The sequence below is a fragment of the Carcharhinus amblyrhynchos genome, chromosome 14 (assembly GCF_965287045.1).
Source record: "Carcharhinus amblyrhynchos chromosome 14, sCarAmb.v2.hapA, whole genome shotgun sequence".
Taxonomy (NCBI): domain Eukaryota; kingdom Metazoa; phylum Chordata; class Chondrichthyes; order Carcharhiniformes; family Carcharhinidae; genus Carcharhinus; species Carcharhinus amblyrhynchos.
The window spans coordinates 48,511,728-48,530,370 of record NC_137337.1 but is presented as its reverse complement, the minus strand read 5'-3'; the positions used below and the strand labels follow the sequence as shown (position 1 = coordinate 48,530,370).

Below are 18,643 nucleotides of genomic sequence, written 5' to 3'. Positions count from 1 at the left end.
GGATCTGGGTGTCCTGGCACACGAATCAACAAAAAGTTAGTATGTAGGTACAGAAGTGATGAGAAAGGCAAATTGAATGCTGTTGTTTATTGCAAGGGGGATAAAATATAAAAGTAGGGAAAATAGGCCACATTTTTACTTGGTTATAATGAAACATATAAGATCCTGGGAGACTTGACAGGATGTATGCTAAAAGGATGTTTTTCCCCTTATGGGAGAAACTAGAACCAGTTCAAAAATAGTGAGTGTTCCTCTTAGATGGAGAGGAAGAGAATCTTTTTCTCTTAGCGGATTGTTAGTCTGTGGATTTCTGTTCCCTAGAGGGTCGTGAAGGCAGGATCACTGAATATTTTTAAGACTAAGTTAGATAGATTCTTGACTGACAAAGGAGTCAAAGGGTTTAAGGAGTAAAGACCCAAATCTGATCAGCCATGATCTTATCAAGTGGCAGAGCAGGCTAGAGGGGCTGAATGGCTTATTCCTGATTTGTATGTTGATTAAGTAATTTGACAAAAATTAGGCAGAAGGAACATAATGTGGGATAATGTGAGGTTATCCACTTTGACAGGAAGATTAGAAAAAAGGATATTATTTAAATTGAGTAAAAATGCAAAATACTGCAGTAGAGAAGAAACTGGGTTCTTCATACATGAATCACAAAATGTGAGCATGCAGGAACATCAAGTAATTAGGAAGGCAAATTAAGAAATGGCCTTTTTGAAAGGGTGATGGAACATAAAAGTAGGGAAGTCTTGCTGCAACTGTAAAGGACGTTAGTGAGACCACACCTAGAGTACTCTGTGCCCTTTTAGTATCCTTATTTAAGAGGAATATACATGCAGTGGAAATGATTCAGAGAAGGTTCACTTGGCCGATTTCTGCAATGAAAAGTTGTCTTATTAGGAAAGGTTGATCTGGTTGTACCTATATTCACTCAAGTTTAGGAGAATGAGAGGTGGTCTAATTTGAAACAGATTCTGAAGTGATTTAGCATGTTAAATACTGAGAGAATGTTTCTTCTCCTGGGGATTCTCGAACCGGGGCATAGTTTCAAATTAAGAGGTTTCCCATTAAAATGGAGATGATGAGGAATTTCTTCTCTCAAAGGATAATTCATCTTTCAATTCTCTCAAAGTAGTGGAGTCTGGGTCATTAAATGTATTCAAAGTTGAGCTATACAGATTTTTGATCTACAAGGGAGTCATTGTGTAAAGGCAGAGAAGTGGATTCAAGACTACAATCATATAAGCCATGATTTTAGTGAATGGAAGTGGAGTTTCAAAGGGCCAAGTGGCGTACTCCTGCTCCTATTTCTTACGTAACCTTTTGTGTGTTGGATGTTATGCCTGTCATGCTGAATAAGTTGGCAGTATGTGCAAGCTGTGAGTTGTGGATATGAGACTTGCATTAGTGCTGAATGTGTAAGGGTGAAGTGAAGTACATACTATTGGAGATGAATCCTGATAGCTAAAGATTTTTGATAGGTGAGAGATGAGTGAGTGTGCAGATTTAGCAGTGATTGAGGCTAGTGATGCAGTTGGTAAGATTTGAAGGTACGTGCATGGATTTTGACCACTTATGTGAGGTTATTAAATTGTTGAGAAACTGCATGCAGGTTCCAGGGGTTGTAGCCCTCACAGCAACCTACTGTTTTCCCACTGCCTTCTTGTTATGTGTCCCAAGGACTCCCTTAAGAGTTTACAGAACATCACTTCTTATTTTCATCTCCTCTATCAAGACCTCCACTGTAATGTTGAAAAACATGGAGGCTTGTTCTTTTCTCTTTCCCACGTTAGATTTTGATGCAGAATGATCCCTAACTTCCTTTAAAAAGTGTAATCTTGCTTTAAGAAGTGCAAGTTATGAGCAACATTGGACCCTCCTGCTGAAGCATGCAACCAATGAACAGGGTGGGAAGTGCTGGTTGTACACAGATATAATTGTAATCAGAAGGCAGCACAAAGTTGGCAAGCTGCCTAGATTCCACTCAACGGGCGTGTGTGATTTCTGTGCCCATTTTTGGAAGCTAACCAATTTATAGCCCTTCATATCAAGCAGATGGTGATCTATCAGGCATCATAAATATATCTGTTCATTATTAATAAATTATTTCCACATTGAATTAGTTGCACAGTATCTCAACAAGTATTCATTTCTTATTTTGGAACTCTTGTCTGACTTAATTAATGTGTATCAAAATGTGACATTTTTCTGTAAGGTGGGAATTCCATTTATATACCACTTGTGAGTCTGTGAAATGCCTTGGGATGTTTTTCTACATTTTCTTCTCATGCAATTCCTAAAGTTCTAATTTCTGTTCCATTGTGCAACAGATGGGTGAGCTGCCTGGTTCCTGATGCAATTGGGAATGCAGCCCACCTGTAAAATGATAATGAAGCCACAGAGTGAATTGGGACCAAAATTATGTCCATGATAAAAGAGTTAAACTATGAGGACAGGTTACATTGTGTAGGCTTGTATTCCCTTGAGCGTAGGAGATTAAGGGGCAATTTAATAGTAGTGTTTAAGATGAATGTAAGGTTTAATAGAGTTAATAGAGATAAGTTGTTTCCTCTGGTGGGAAGTTCAGAAGAAAGGGTCATAACGTTAAATTTTGAACCATGCCATTCAGGGTAATGTCAGAAAGCAATTATTCACACACGAGTATTGGAGATCTGGAATTATCTTTTCAAAATACTTTTGAAGCCATGTCCATTGTAAACTTCAAAACTGAGATTGTGAGGGCTTTGTTAGGTAATTAAGGGTTATGGAACCAATGCAGGTAGGTGAAGTTAAACAGTTATCTAATTGAATGGCGTAATTCTGTCCCTGAGTTTGTATGGGTCTAATGCCAAAAACATCAAGGCGACTTAACGCCGATTCCTGAATACCTCAGACTAAATTACCCCTGATGAGTTTGCTTATGTGTTAAGTTTACGTTTTTAAAATTTATTTATTAGTGTCACAAGTAGGCTTACATTAACACTGCAATGAAGTTATTATGAAAATCCCCTAGTTGCTACACCTCGGTGCCTGTTCAAGTACACTGAAGGAGAATTTAGCATGGCCAGTGCACCTAACCAGCCCATCTATTGGATTGTGGGATGAAACTGGATCACCCAAAGGAAACCCACACAGACATGGGGAGAATGTACACACACTGCACAGATAGTGACCCAAGCAGGAATCAGACTCAGGTCCCTGGCACTGTGAGGCAGCAGTGCTAACCACTGTGCCACCCTTATGGAGTTGAGGAGTATAAGAACATTAAATTATCAGTATGTTAACAACTGTAATACATATACACATCCCCTGTTGCCAAAAGAATATCAAGGATGAACGTGCAATACCCATAACATTAATAGTTAGGAAATCATTTGAAATGGAGTAATAGCAGAGAACCAAAGAACCAAGTCAGCTGTATTGCAACCCTCAGTAGATCCTTTATGATAGGGGAAAGCATTGGGAGAGGGATGAGAATCAAGGGAAAGGGGCAAGTTGTGGAGAAATTGCAAGCCAATCAAGAGAAAACTGAGGGAGGGCTGGTAATGGCAGAGCAGAGAGGTACATTGCTGCATCTCTTTGTTCCATGCTACTCTTGACAGTGTTTTTGAGATATCAGACTCTTAACAGTCCCATTGGTTGAGGTACATGTGCACAGTTTCTTGAACATAGCTGGCCTGGTACTGGTAGCATTCAGGGCAGCCCAATTTTGCAAAGGCGCAGGTGGAAACAGATATTCAATCCAGTCCCACTTTGCATATGCAGAAAGCTCCATTCCACCACACATGTTCCTCTGATTCACCACACCTGCCAAAAGGGCATGCACGTCTTAGACAGGATGCAGTAAACAGAATGAAATATGAGAAAAATTAGAGATGGTATATCTGCACAGTATTGAAGAACCTTATTCAATTATATTAACCTTTTATGGAGTTTCATGACAAAACAGAAAGAGCTTGCATTTATACAATATCGCTCATGATCTCAAGCACATTCAGAAGTCTAGATAGCTAAAGAAGTGTTTGTGAAATAGAAAACAGACAACAAGGTCCCACAAAGCAACTGAACAAATGACCAAACCATCTGTTTTATGGTGCTGGGGGAGAAGTGTTGACCAGGGCACTGGCGGAACATCCCTGCTTTTTTAGATAGTGCCTTGAGATCTTCTATGTTTAGCTGACAGATATCTCATCCAAAAAGCAGCATATTCAACAGCGAAGTGCTCTGCCAGTATAGTAATAAAATGTCAGCCATCTTGCCTCAATATGTTTAAAGTGCATACAAACAGACTATGAAAGTGGCCACAGCAAACCATGTGATCTTCGGCATTTTGGAACTCAGACTGCCTTGAATCTGAAACAAATACATAATGAAATATGGGCATTAACAGTCACCTGGGGACTTCTGGGATGGATCAACACAAAAGGTTTATAGAATTCCAGTCTATCTGACTTTCTATTTCACTCTGAAGAAAAGGAGATTTATTTAGCTAATGTGTGCAATACAGACATGAATGAATCCTATAAAGATCCATTATAATTTAATGTTTTCCCTCATCCAGAGTAGGCTAGATGAATCCCAAGTTGTCAAACCTCAACATAGGTTGATTAGTATCAATGTACGTTCTTCCTTTTGGAAAAAGGATTTTCAGTTTGCAGATGTCACATGATCAAAGAACCATTTTGTCGTCTCCTTTTAAAAACTAACAAGAAGCTGTTTGCAGATAGAAAGATCGAACAAAAGACATAAAACGAGCTGCAAGTCATCAGCCAGAGTAATTAACAGCAATATCTTGGAAGTGTGAGAAACGCTATCCGAGAGAAGAACTCCCCAACCTATACTGGGTAAAATTCACCTGAGAACCAACATCCTAGAAATTCGGTCGCAAATGACCTTTCAACCTGATGAGAATCTCTTGCTTTATAAGACTTCCACTTCAGTTTTAAAGCATCAAGTGCATTTAAGAAACTATAGACCTGCCATGAAATAAATTGAGAAAATTATAAGCTTTAACATTACATTACCTTTATCTAATTTTTGTGTTTGCGAAAATGTGTGTGACAGTTGAGTGAAACAGTACATTAAAATCAGGAATAGCATGTGACTGTAGAATCCTACATCACCGAAGGAGGCCATTCAGCCCATCAGGTCTGCATCAACCACATTCCCATCCAAGCTCGGTCCCCATACATTTATCTTGGCTCGTTTCCCTGACACAAAGGGACAATTTAGCATGGCCAATCTATTTGATCCGTGCATCTTTGGACATATAAGACAGATATAACTCATCTATAATACATATTTTTCTTTAATTTTAAATTTTCCAAAAGCTTGATGCTGGAATTATTTAATTGGGATTCTCATGCTGAAGGTAGGAACACATATACATCTTGCATACAATGATACCGATCACAGACAGTGTAAGGAAACATGTAAATTCTGATGTGGCACTGTGCTGAAGATTCTGAAATGGGCTTTGAGCCCATGACCGTCTAAACAAGAGTATTATCACTGAACCAAAGCCAAAGGTAACACCTGTTAAAGGGATTATTTCTCCATTTTTTGGTATTTGTTACCATTGTATTGATTAATAACTCATTTCAGGTTTTTACAATTGCTGGACTGGGATCTGGACTCACAGAAGCAGTTGTTGTCAACCCTTTTGAAGTGGTCAAAGTTAGCTTACAAGCTCAACGAAATTCTTTTTCGGAGGTTGGTGTAATTTTAATTCTGTGCTTTATAACCATAATCATGTCATCATTTTTTTACCATACTTCACAGCACTGCATGTGACATATAGGGTGGAATTTTCCCATGCCACCCACCATGGGAATTGTAGCGGGCAGAACAGGACAATGCAAAGGTCTGTTGACCTCGGGTGGATTTTCCAGTCTTGGAGTCAGCGCAGCCACAAAATCCCACCCATAAAGTTCTACAATATAATTTAGTTTTACTATCTTGCGATGTTTTATGCAACAAGCCAGTTCTCTATCTGATGGAATCATTACGTTGTTACTGCACAGAAGGGAGCCTCTCAGCTTCTCATGTCAGTATCAGCTCACTGTGAGAGTGACTTGGATAGTTTCATCCTTTTGACTTTCCCTGTGGCTGCTCAGGCAATTTCAAATTCCCTTTTGGAAGCTGCAATTGAGTCTGTTTCCACCACACTTCCAGGCACTCCATTACAGATCCTAGCCACTCTCTGTTTGCCTGTTAGCTTAAATGGTGTCATCTCATTCTTCATCATTCTGCCAATGGGAACAGTTTCTCACTACCTGCTATGTCCAGACCCCTCATGATTTTGAACACCTCAGTCAAATATCCTGTCAACCTTCTTTCCTCGAAAGAGAGGAATCCCAGCATCATTAATGTATCCATGTAACTGGTCTCTTATCCCTGGAGCCATATTTGTAAATCAATTTTGCATCCTCTCTAAAGGCTTCACATCCTTCTTAAAGTGTGGTGCCCAGTTTTGGACATAATGGCCAGAATTTGAAGCAATGGCCAGAATTTTCTACCCCTCCTGCTGGTGAGATCTTCCGCCTGATACAGTTGAAGCCAAACAAATGTTTGATGAAGGTTTACTGTAACTTGTTTGTTTTTAGACTCAATGCCGCTGTTTATAAAGTCATGATGAGGAGATGACGGCGTTGGACTGGGGTAAACACAGTAAGAAGTCTCACAGTACAGACAGAACAGTATTTGCCTGAACTTGCAACATCTCACTTACTGTCCTGTCTGGAGACAATACGCATCTTTTTAACATATGCTTAATGATATCTCCACTCACATTGTCTGCACCTTTAAGACTTAATTAGCTGATCAGCTGTGAAGACTCACATTCTAATCAGTATTCTGAAAACTGTGTGTGCCTTTATATGCCATGTTTGTGATCAGGACTTCTCACTCACCTGATGAAGGAACAGCACTCCAAAATCTAGTGGCGTTTACTCCCAAATAAACCTGTTGGACTTTAACCTGGTGCTGTGAGACTTCTTACGCTGTTTATAAAGCCCATTATACCATATGCCTTATTAACCACTTTCTCAAACTGCTCTGAAACCTTCAACAATTTGTGCACACAAGTCCCCAATTCATACACCCCCTTCAAAATAGTAAACTTTATTTTATATTATCTTTCCTCATTCTTCCTACTAATGCGCATCATTTTGCATTTCTGTAAGTTACATTTCATCACAGAATCATAACAATGCTGGATAAGACCATTCGGTCCATTGAGTCTGCACTGGCTCTTTGAAAGAGCATTCTACTTAGTTCCACTTACCTGTCTTGTCCCTGTAACCCTACACATTGTTTCTTTACATATAGCTCTTTTGACCAACCCAAACTTAAGGGACTCCTGTGGTATCACTTTTACATTTGATCTGTAAACTCCCATCACTCTGTCCACTCGTTATGGGCTCTTTCTCTCCAAATTCCTGCTCCCATCACTCTCTTTCCAAACTCCTTTATAGGCTCTCTCTCCAAACTTCTGCTGCTTCATTGGCTCTCTCTCTTTTCAATCTCCGGTTACTTTATAGGATCTCTCTCTCTCCAAACACCCATTGCTCAAAGGGCTCTCATTTTCTCTCTCCAAATGCCCACTGCTTTGTGGCTCTCCCTCTCTGAACTCCTGCTGCTTTATGGGCTCTGTCTCTTTCCAAAATCCTGCTGCTTTATGGGCTCTCTCTCCAAACTCCTGCTGATCTATGGGCTCTCTCTGTCCAAGCTCCTGCTGCTTTGTTGGTCCTCTCTCTCTCTCCAAACTCTTGCTGCTTTATGGGCTCTCCTGTCTGAATTTACCTGTGTCAGATCTGTTCTCACTCCTTTGTAATTGACACTCCTTCAAACAATTATTTCTCCATTTACTCTGAATTTTTTTTTGTTTTCCACTTCTAACCAAAACCTTATGATAAAATGATCATTGTACCCTAGATGTGTCCGTGTTAGCACTTGATCCATTTGCCCCAGCTAATTGTCTAGAACCAGATCCAGCCATGCCTCCTTCCTTGTTGGAATGGAAATATACTGATGTAAAGTTTTCTCTTGAATATAATTAAGGAACTCCTCCCACTCTCTGCCTTTACACCTAATATTATCCCAGTCTATATTAATATAATTAAAGTAGCCCATTGTAACCACACCACATTTTTGCACTTTTCTGTAATTTCCTTGCAAATTTGTTCCTTTATATCTTTCCCATTGGTTGGATGTGTATAGAATGTATCCAGTAATGTAGTGGTACCTCTATTGCTACTTAGCTCTAACTAGGTAGATTCGGACGTAGACTTCTCCAGTGCTGTAATAATCTCTGAATCAGTAGTACCAACTTCCTTCTTTCATTCATTTCCCAACTTTTTTGAACATCTTGCATCCAGGAATATTTAATCCCCAGTCCGCCCCTTTTTAAGCCAGGTATCCATTATTGCCACAACTTCGTACTCCCATGTGGCTATCTGCACCTGCAGCTCACCAATTTTACCATAATCCATGCATTCATATCTGTACACTGTAATCTCAATTTTGACTTAATTTACATACCTTCTCACTCTATTTCTTTCTCTAATCATGTCCCTCCCAATTTTTTGTGCATCTTGTCTTTCCTCTCCAATGTTACCCCCATTTCCCATACTCCTGCAAGTTAAATAATATCTGCAATTTATAAGCCAATTAAACTTACACTCCCTCTCGCAAACTAAATTAAGAAATACTGTTCTAATTAATAGAAGAGAAATGGCCTCATAAGCTTCCTAAACAGAATTAATTTATTTTTTTTTACTGAGTGGGACAGTGGAATAGTTAAAACTCATATAATGTCAACACTGTGATTTATATACTGAGCAAAATTTTCTGGTCACTAAATTAGAAAATTGTACTTATATACACCTTATTGTCAAATAATGTCATTGATTTAATGATTAGAAAAGCACGTTCAAACCTCAAATAATCAGAAATTTAAATCCATCTCTCTTCTGTCCTAACTGCCTATTGAATATTTGAAGAGATCATTTGGTTGATATTATGAATTTGACATTCATTTTGAAAGAAAAGTTCTTATGAACAACTCATCTTAATTAAAAAAAACCTATGTTGATAATCTTTTAGTCAAAACGACCCTTAAGGTTCAAGGGAAAGAATTGTTTATATTCAAATTTGGAGAAACTGCTACCAGCTCAATGTAAAGTGTCAATGGGGAAAGCAAATTCTGTTCATTGTCTCTTTAATTGTATTCCAAAGTCTGCTATTTCTAAATAGTTAAAATGTTTTCTTATGGTATTTTCTTTTGAGCTGTGCTTCAGCATTTCTTCAAGGAGCCTAAAGAGGCAATCTCAGTGATTCTTGCCTGACTGACAGTTAGGACACTTTGTCAATACTAAGTGCTTCATGCGATCGAGGGAAGGAAAATGAAAAAGTGAAATTGAAAAAAACCCCGTCTTACAAAGAGCACTATGTATAGGGCATTAAGAAGCTGAAAATAGTTGGAAAAAGAATCTGCAACCCTGACCATCTTGTTCCTCAAATTAAGGATGCCAGAATGGAAATATAAGTACATTAAATTTGATGTTAAATTAAAGAAATTAGTGTACATTTTCTTTAAAAGAATCATTTCTGTTACAGCAGTTCTTCCCGCCATGACAAATATTCTCCTGTTTTCGACCAACGCAATGGCTTGTTTATGGATATGGTTCTATGTTCACCAGCAGACTTGAACTTCCCATCCTAAAGATCATTTTCATGTATGAACAATTTGAATGATTGTGAGGGAGCTATAGCATAAAGAAAACTAAGATGGAATTGCCGAAAGATTAGTGGAAAACAATAGTGATAGCATTTTTAAAGTTATGCTCAGAGACAGTGAACACTTGAACAGAAAAAAGATCTTTGAAAGGTATCTCAGGACAGATTATAAAGGTGGTTAAATAAATGGCTGGTAGCTGCGAATATATTTTGTGTTCATTTTTACTTTTGTATATAATTGGCAGTGAGAATGACTGTCCTTGACATCAAAGCAGCATTTCACCACGTGACATCAAAGAACCTTAGCAAAGCTGGAATAAGTGGGAATCAGGGATGCTGGATGGAGTCATACCTAGCACAAAGGAAGATGATTGTGGTGGTTGGAGGTCAAACATCTCAGTTCCAGGAGTTACTGAAGGAGTTCTTCAGGGTAGTGTCCTTGGCCCTGGGCCTATCCACCTTCAGCCGCTTTGTCAATGAATTTCCATCATAATGCCAGAAGTGGGGGTGCTTGCTGATGATTGCACAATGTTCAGCACCAGCACCACTTATGACTCAGATACTGAAGCAGTCCATGTCCAAATGCAGCAGGACCTAAACAATATAGAGGCAAGGGCGAAAAGTGGCAAGTAACATTTATGTCATGAAAATTCCAGACAATGATCATTTCCAACAAGAGATAATCTAACCATCACACCTTAATATTTAATGCTGTTACAATCACTGAATCCCCCACTACCAACATCCCTGGGCTTACCATTGACCGGAAGCAGAAATGGACCAACCATATAAATATTATGGTGACAAGAGTAGGTCAGAAGCTATGAATATTATGGTAAGTAGCTCACCCCCTGACTCCCCAAAAGCTGTCCAACAAGTCAAGAGTGTGCTGGAATACGCTCCATTTGCCTCAAGGAGTACAACTCCAACAACGCTCAAGAAGCTGGACACAATCCAAGACAAAATAGCCCTTTAACAAACATTCAGTCCCTCCACCACTGACACAGTGGCAGCGTGTGTACCATTTACAAGATGCACTTCAGGAACTCATCAAGGCTCCTTAGGCAACACATTCTGAATCCACAACCACTACCATCTGGAAGGACAAGAATAGCAGAAACATCCTCTTCAGAGGATGAAAGTTCCCTCCAAGCCACTCACCATCCTGATTTGGAAATATATCTCCATTTCTTCACTGTCACTGACTAAGTTTACTTGACAAAAACTTGGAATGGGTAGTTTGTCTTACGAGGAAAGGATAGAGAGGTTAGCTTAGAGACGAGAAGAGTAAGAGACAACTTGATCAAAACCTTTGAGACCCTGAAGGATATTGAAAGAATGGATATGGAGAGGCTACTTCTTCTTGGAGAATCTAGAACTAGACCTTACTGTTTAAAAATAAGCAGCCACTCATTTAAGATGGAGACGAAGAGAATTTTATTCTGTCAGAGGGCCATGAGCCTTTGGAATTCTCTTCCTCAAATGGAAAAGGAAATAGAATCTTTTTAAGGCAGAGTGACATAGATTCTTAATTTAGTAGTGGGTAGTAATTTATTGGGACTGGACAGGAATGTGGGGTTGAGGTTACAATCAGATCATCATGATCTTATTGAATGATTGAGCAGACTTGAGGGGCCAAGTGGTCTGCATTAAGTTGTATGTAGTTCATATATTGCTGAGTCAAAATTCTAGAACTCCCTCCCTAACAGCATCGTGGGTGTATCTACACTACATGGTTCAAGAAGACAGCTCACCACTACCTTCTCAAGCAAAATTAAGAATGGGCAATAAATGCTGGCCTGGCCAATGATGCCTCCATCCCTCAGCTGAATAAATTTTAAAAATTGCACATCACAAAAATAACAACTCCCTTTATAAATGTTTTCCTTACGCCACTTCTGATTCTTTACCAATCTCCTTAAAACTATGTACTCCTTCTATCACTAAATGTCTTTATTTACTCTACCAAAACTATTCATGATTTTGAACACTTTTATCAAATCTCCCCTTAATCTTCTCAACTCTGATTCATTTATTTATGTATGTCACAAGTAGGATTACATTGACTCTGCAATGAAATTACTGTGAAAATCCCCTAATTGCCACACTCCAGCACCTGTTCGGATACACTGAGGGAGAATTTAGCATAGCCAGTTCTCCTAACCAGCATGTCTTTCAGACTGTGAGAAGAAACTGGAGGACACAGAGGAAACCCACACAGACACGAGGAGAATGTAACTTTTCTGACACCTCCTGTTTAAAACCCAAAAGGTCAGAAGGGTCATGAGGCTGTGCTTTCACGGTCGGTGTTCATTCTGAAAATCAACATCAAGCAAGCTTTTGCCCTTCTGCTCCATGGGAGGTTTCTGTCTTCCCTGAGCTCACCTTAGGACACCTGCGTTACGGTGTGACAGACAGTGACCCAAGCCAGGAATTGAACACAGGTCCCTAGCACTGTGAGGCAGCAGTGCTAACCACTGTGCCACCATGCTATCCTGAACAGAAAAATCTCAACTTCTCAAGAGAAGTGGCAGTGAATTAAACCCAATGGAAGTGCCAGATAATGTGGTTGCTGGAAATCTGAAATGGAAACATGAAATACAGGAAACACTCAGCAAATTAATTATCATCTGTGGAAAGAGAAACAGAATTAACATTTCCGATCAATGCATTTTCATCAGAAATGGGACTTCCAAAAACAACCACCATTCTTCTTTGTGTTAGTTATGACTCTATCCAATAGATTATTGTCCTCCTGATTCCCAGTGACTTCAATTTTTCTTGGGGTCCTTGATGCTAGATTTGATCAAATGCTGCTTTAATGTCAAGAGCAGTCACTCTTGCCTCTGGAGTACAGTTCTTTTGTCCATGTTCACACCAAGATTGTAATGAGACCTGAACCAAGTGGTCTGGGTAAAACTTAAACTGAATATTATTAATTGGTGAGTAGGTGCTACTTGATAGCATTACCAATAATAGCATTATCCACCATCCCTTTGCTGATGATTGACAGTAGGCTAATGCAGCAATAATTGGCTGGATAGGATTTATCCTGCTTTTTGGATAGAACATAGCTGAGCAATTTTCCACATTATATTTAGATTCCCGTATTGTAATTGAACTGGAACAGCTTAGCTAGGTACGAGGCTAATTCTGCAGCTCAAGTCTACACAACACAGCCATGGTTTTGTTAGGATGCATAGTTTTTCATCTCCATTGAGTACAGACCCAGAGTCCTCAAACACTCCTCATTCGTCCAGCTTTTCATCCCCAGGATCATTCTTGTGAACCTCTTCTGGGTCATATGGACTCAAAATGTTAACTCTGTTTCTCTCTCCACAGGTGCTACCACACTTGCTGAGTCTATCCAGCATTTTCTGTTTTTTTATAATTTAAGTTTGATTAGTTTCTTTGCCATTTCTTTATTCCTTATAAATGCTCCTGTCTCTGCCTGTAGTGGGCCCATATTTGTCTTTGCTAGTCTTTTCCTTTTTACATAACCATAGAAGCATTTACAGCCCATTTTTATGTTTCTCACTAGTTTACTTAAATATTCTATTTTCCCTTTCTTGACCAGTTTCTTGGTCCTCCTTTTCTGAAATCAAAAATGCTCCCAATCATCAGGCTTACTATGTTTTTTAACAACTTTATAAGCCTCTTCTTTGATCCAGTACAATCTCAACCTTCTCTTGCTCATCATAGTTGGATCAGCTTTCCTGTTGTTTTTTGTGCCTCAAAGGAATGTAAGTTTGTTGTAAACCATGCATTAAGTCTTTAAATGTTGGCCTGTGCCTATCTACCATCTTTTAATGTAGTTTTCCAACCTACCTCAGCCAACTTGCACCTCACACTTCCATAGATTTCTCTGTTTAGATTTAAGACCTGAGCATCAGATTGAATTATATTACTTACAAATGTAATGTAAAATTTTGACATATTATGGTCACTTTTCCCTCGAAGCTCCAATGCGTGATGATTAATTACACGATTGCACAATACCAAATCTAAAATAACCCATTCTCTAGTTGGTTGCTCCATAGACTGTTCTAGAAAACCATTTTGTACATTGTGATATTACTGAGGACATAGAATAAAGCTTGGGAGTTTTTATGCCTAAACAAAGTGATTAATAGGAGGTTATGAGGATGAAATCTGGCGGTATGTTTACCAGCATGTACTGGCCTTTTATTGCTTTTTAAAATTGCCCTGAGGAGGCACCAACGCTATAATAATTAAATTTGTGAATGAAATAACGATGTTTGCTCGATTGCTATATGCCTGTTTTACTCCCTCATGTCCAAATGAAGCAGATCCAAACATCTTTGTTGAACAATTGGTTTAACAATTTGTTGTCAGGTCTGTCTGTTACCCCTACAAGACAGATAACCCCATAATGCTGCATTACCCTAGCCCTGAAATCAAATCTTTCTCCAGTCCTCAGCCCATCTCCTGCGCTGCTCTCTCTAAACTTATCTTGTTCATGAGATTCAACTGCAGCTCCCTTAATCCTATTCCAAACAAACTGTTCATACAACTTCCCTTATTGAACCCCATGTTAGTTGCTATTGTTGAAAATTCCCCTTCCTCAAGTACCACGCTCCCTCAAACAAATTTCCTGTCATCACTCCTCTCCTGAAAAAAATCTCCTCTTCACCCCAGGTATTTCTGATCTTTCTTTCCCCTCTTAAGTCCTTGAACATACGGTCACTTTCCAAATCCATGCCTGATTTCTGCACAATTCCATGTTTGAGTTCCTCAAATCAGGTTTCTGGCCTGGCAACACTGGTGAAACATGTCTTGTTAAAATCACAAATGAAATAATTTTGGACTATGACCATAATAAACTACTCCTTCTCATCCACCTCAGTTTTTCTGCAGTTCTCGATATAGTTGACCACATCATCCTCCTCTGGAACATCTCCTCCATTATTCTAGTGCTCTACTTTTGTTCCACTCCTATCTATCTAATTGAGAGCCACCTACAGTGGTATCTCTTCCCATCTTGCTCTGTTACTTCTAGGGTTCAAGGATTTATTCTTAGCCCTTTTATTCATCATTCATATGCTACCCCCTGGTGATATGATCTGAAAATTCAACATTAATTTCCACATGTATGTGGACCACTCACTTAAGTGTCTGTCTCACTTAAAGCCCCACCCCACCCATGCGTCCATGCTCCACCTTTCATGGCTGTGTCTTTTTGTGCCAACTGCCTGGGCCCTAAGTGCAGGAATTTATTTTCTAAACCTCACCTTCTCTCTATCTGACTGCCCCTCGTAACCAGAGGTCATAAGACAGTAAGAAGTAGGCCCAATCAAGTCACTGGCTGGGTCAGCATTTATTGCCATCTCATTAGAGCATTTAAAAGTCAACTGTGGATCTGGAGTCACATGTGAGCCAGATCAGGTATGAACAATAGATTTCCTTCCATAAAGAACATTAGTGAACTAAATGGGTTTTGTCAATAGTCAATAATGATTTAATGGTCATTGTTAGACTTTTAATTCCAGATTTTTGTTGAATTCAAATTCTACTATCTGCCATGGCAAGATTTGAACCCGGGTCCCCAGAACATTACCCTGGGTCTCTAGATTACTAGTCCAACAACAATACCACTACACCACTGCCTTCAGTAAAATCATGACTGAGCTGACATGTTAATCCTCAACTCCATTTTCTTGCCTTAACCCAATAATCCTTGATTCCCTTACCAAATAAAACTCTGTCTGTCTCACCCATAATTGGATGATAAGGTGTTTCGCTTCCAGTTTGTGTTGGGCTTCACTGCAATATTGCAGCAGGCCAAGGATGAAACTGTGGGCATGAGAGCAAGATGGTGATTTGAAATGGCAAGCAACAAGAAGGTTGTGGTCATGCTTGCGGACTGAGTGAAGCTGCTTCTCAAAGTAGTCACCCAGTCTGTATTTAAAGCAACTTGTTAAAACTACACCAATACTCCTGCTGTTCTCGGAACAAAAAGGCATCAGAAACAGTTAAACTTCCATGTGGGCTGAGTACATGTATGCAACATTCTTAGCGCTTTTCAATTGATGGCGAGAGTTAGTAATCTGCAAAAACAGGTCAGGACAGAAGATTTCCTTCTCTGAACTACATGAATGAATCAGATGGGTTTTTACAGCAATCCAATAGTTTCTTGGTCACCATTACTGATATATGTATTTTATTCCAGAATTAATTAATTAACTGATTTTTAAAATTCTCCACATGCTATGCTCGGATTTGAACTTGTGTTTTTGGACTGCATTAGGCTGTATCTCTGGCTTACTAGTTAGTATCATGACCTCTATGGTCAGGAAGATAGTGGAAATGGATTTGTATACTCCATGGTTATTTATGTTGCTCAGCCTGTTACTCATAAGAATTCCTGGCACCCAACAAGGTCAGAAACATAGAACCACAGTTCATAGGATCACTAAATCATAATCTGCAACAAAGAAGGTGAATATTCAGCCTATTGCGTCCTTATCAGCCAACAAGTTGTCATCCAGTCTAATCCCACTTTGCAGTTCTCTTGGGGTACATAGCCTTCTAGGTAACACCACTTCAAGTGCATATCTAAGGACTTTTTATGAGAGTTTCTGCTTCTATTACCCTTTCTGCCAATGAATTTCAAATTTCCACCAACCTTTGGAAACTCCCTCTTTAAACAGCCTACATTTTACCCTAAATCTATGATCTCTGGTTATGGTCCCTTCAACCAAGGAGAATATGGCTTTCCTCTCCTATCTCAATCTTGCATAATTTTATACACTTCAATTTGGCCTCCCCTCAGACTCCTCTGTTCCAAAGAAAACACTAGTCTATCTGATCTTTTCTCATAACTAAAATTCTCAAGTCCAAGCAACATCCGCATAAATGTCCTGTGTACTGTCTCTAGTACATACTGTGATGGCCAAAACCATATGCAGGACTCCAGTTGTGGCTTATCTAGTGCGTTTTTTCAGTTGCGGCATAATCTCATTGCTGTTGTATTTACATTTTGGCTAATAAATGTAGGCATCCTACATGCCTTCTTGATCATTTTATCTAAATGTCCAGCCACATTCTGTGAACATGCACTACAAGATCCCTCTGTTCCCACACTTCTCAGTATCCTATCATTCATTGTGTATTCCCTTGCCTTGTTAGCCTTGCCAAGATGCATTATCCAACACTTTTCCAATTTGAATTCTGATTTCCAGTGTTCTGCCCACCTGATTAGTTCATTGATTTTTGTCTTAAAGTTGACAGCTTTCTTCTTCATTATTAGTCACAAACCAATTTGTGTAATAATTATTAACTTCTTGTGTCTTCTGAGCACTGCAGAACCCCATTGGAAAAAGCCTTCCAACCATAAAACCACTTGTCGACCGTTGTCCTTTGCTTCTTGTCCCTGAGCTAATTTTGAATTCAGTGAGCCACTTTGTCTGGGATCAAATCGATTTCAACGTTTATGATGAGACTACTACTCAAGACCTAATCAGAACCCTTGTTAGAATCCATAAATACTACATCGAGTGCCATCATCCCCATCAACTCTCCTCGTTAACTCCTCAAAAAAACTCAATCATTCATCAAATATGACCTCCTCATAACAAATCTGCTGTCTTTGATTATTCCTTGAAGATTTACCCTGTCCTTGAGAATTTTTTCCAATGCTTTTCCCACCATTTAGGTTCGGTTAGGTCTGTCATTACTTGGTCACACTCTCAAAACAATGATACAACGTTTGCTATCTTCAGTCCTCTGGTATCACACATGTAGCTTGACAGGATTAGAAAAGGATGGTTAGTTGCTTCATGACCTACCGTGGCTTATCCGTTTGGAAGAGATAAATGGCCTATCTTTGGAATTGAGATACCTCCATAATGCCTAATGATGAAAGATTAATCCTATATAGCAGACCTTGTAAACCAACACCTGAGCCAGCAAGCCTGCTGCTTTCAGGGCACTAGGGCATTTAACAATTACTGTTAGTGAAACCTGCAAACATAGACTTACTGGGACTGACATACTATTCAGGGAGGATGAGTTAAGTTCATTTATGATACGTCATAGGCAACCATAATGTCCTGGAACTTGTTTAATTGCCTAATGGAATCCAAAGGAACCTTGATAGACTTTTCCTGAGATGGTCAATAGTTTCTTACTCTGTGCTTTTGCCTTCCTTGACCATTAAAATTACTCCCATTAGGGAGATCTCAATACAGGGTGATAAAGCTTATTGAATTGAGTGAGCAGTGCTAGAAATGGCAATCTTTTCTCATCCTGTTTTTTGTATATTCATATTTAATCATAGTGGGCAGCACAGATAACCTAAATCCCACAGTTCCAGGGTTCGAAAGGTAACTGAATCAATAAGAAAACTTTAACGACTTTCTCTCCTAAGCCTGCCCAAGTTTACAATAGCTAAATCAGCCTGGCCTGAATCTAGACCTTCTATTCAGTATCACATCATGTTTATTTATTAACAAATGAGTCCCACGTTAATGTTTTCACAGCAGAATTCATGAGGCTGAGTTTTCACCCCAATGTTCCAAAAAATGCTTAGTTCTTGCTTACAAATGTAATACAGTAATGTGGTTGACTTTTAACTGACCTCTGAAGTGGACTAGCAAACCACTCAGTTGCATCAAAATCTAAAGGGAATGAAACCGGATGAATCATCCAGCATCAGTCTAGGCACTGGAAGTGACTGTGATAAACCCAGCCCTATAGAGTCCTTCTTACTAACATCTGGGGGCTTGTGCCAAAACTGGGAGAGCTGTCTAAAAGACATGATAGCAACAGCCTGACATAGTCATACTCATAGAATCGTGCCTTACAATGTCCCAGAAACCACTATTATCTCAGTATGTCCTGACCCACCAGTAGGACAGACCCACCACGCTGGTATACAGGC

General features: G+C 39.3%; 1 protein-coding gene across 3 annotated transcripts in view; it reads left to right on the top strand.

The window, feature by feature from the left end:
- Nucleotides 1–18,643, top strand: part of slc25a21 (solute carrier family 25 member 21) — a 575,948-nt gene that overhangs the window by 551,957 nt on the left and 5,348 nt on the right. For all 3 annotated transcript variants that reach the window (XM_080202830.1, XM_080202832.1, XM_080202831.1), the window contains one exon: nucleotides 5,608–5,715. In XM_080202830.1, coding sequence (XP_080058956.1) covers nucleotides 5,608–5,715 — 108 coding nt within the window. The remainder of the gene's footprint in view (nucleotides 1–5,607; nucleotides 5,716–18,643) is intronic.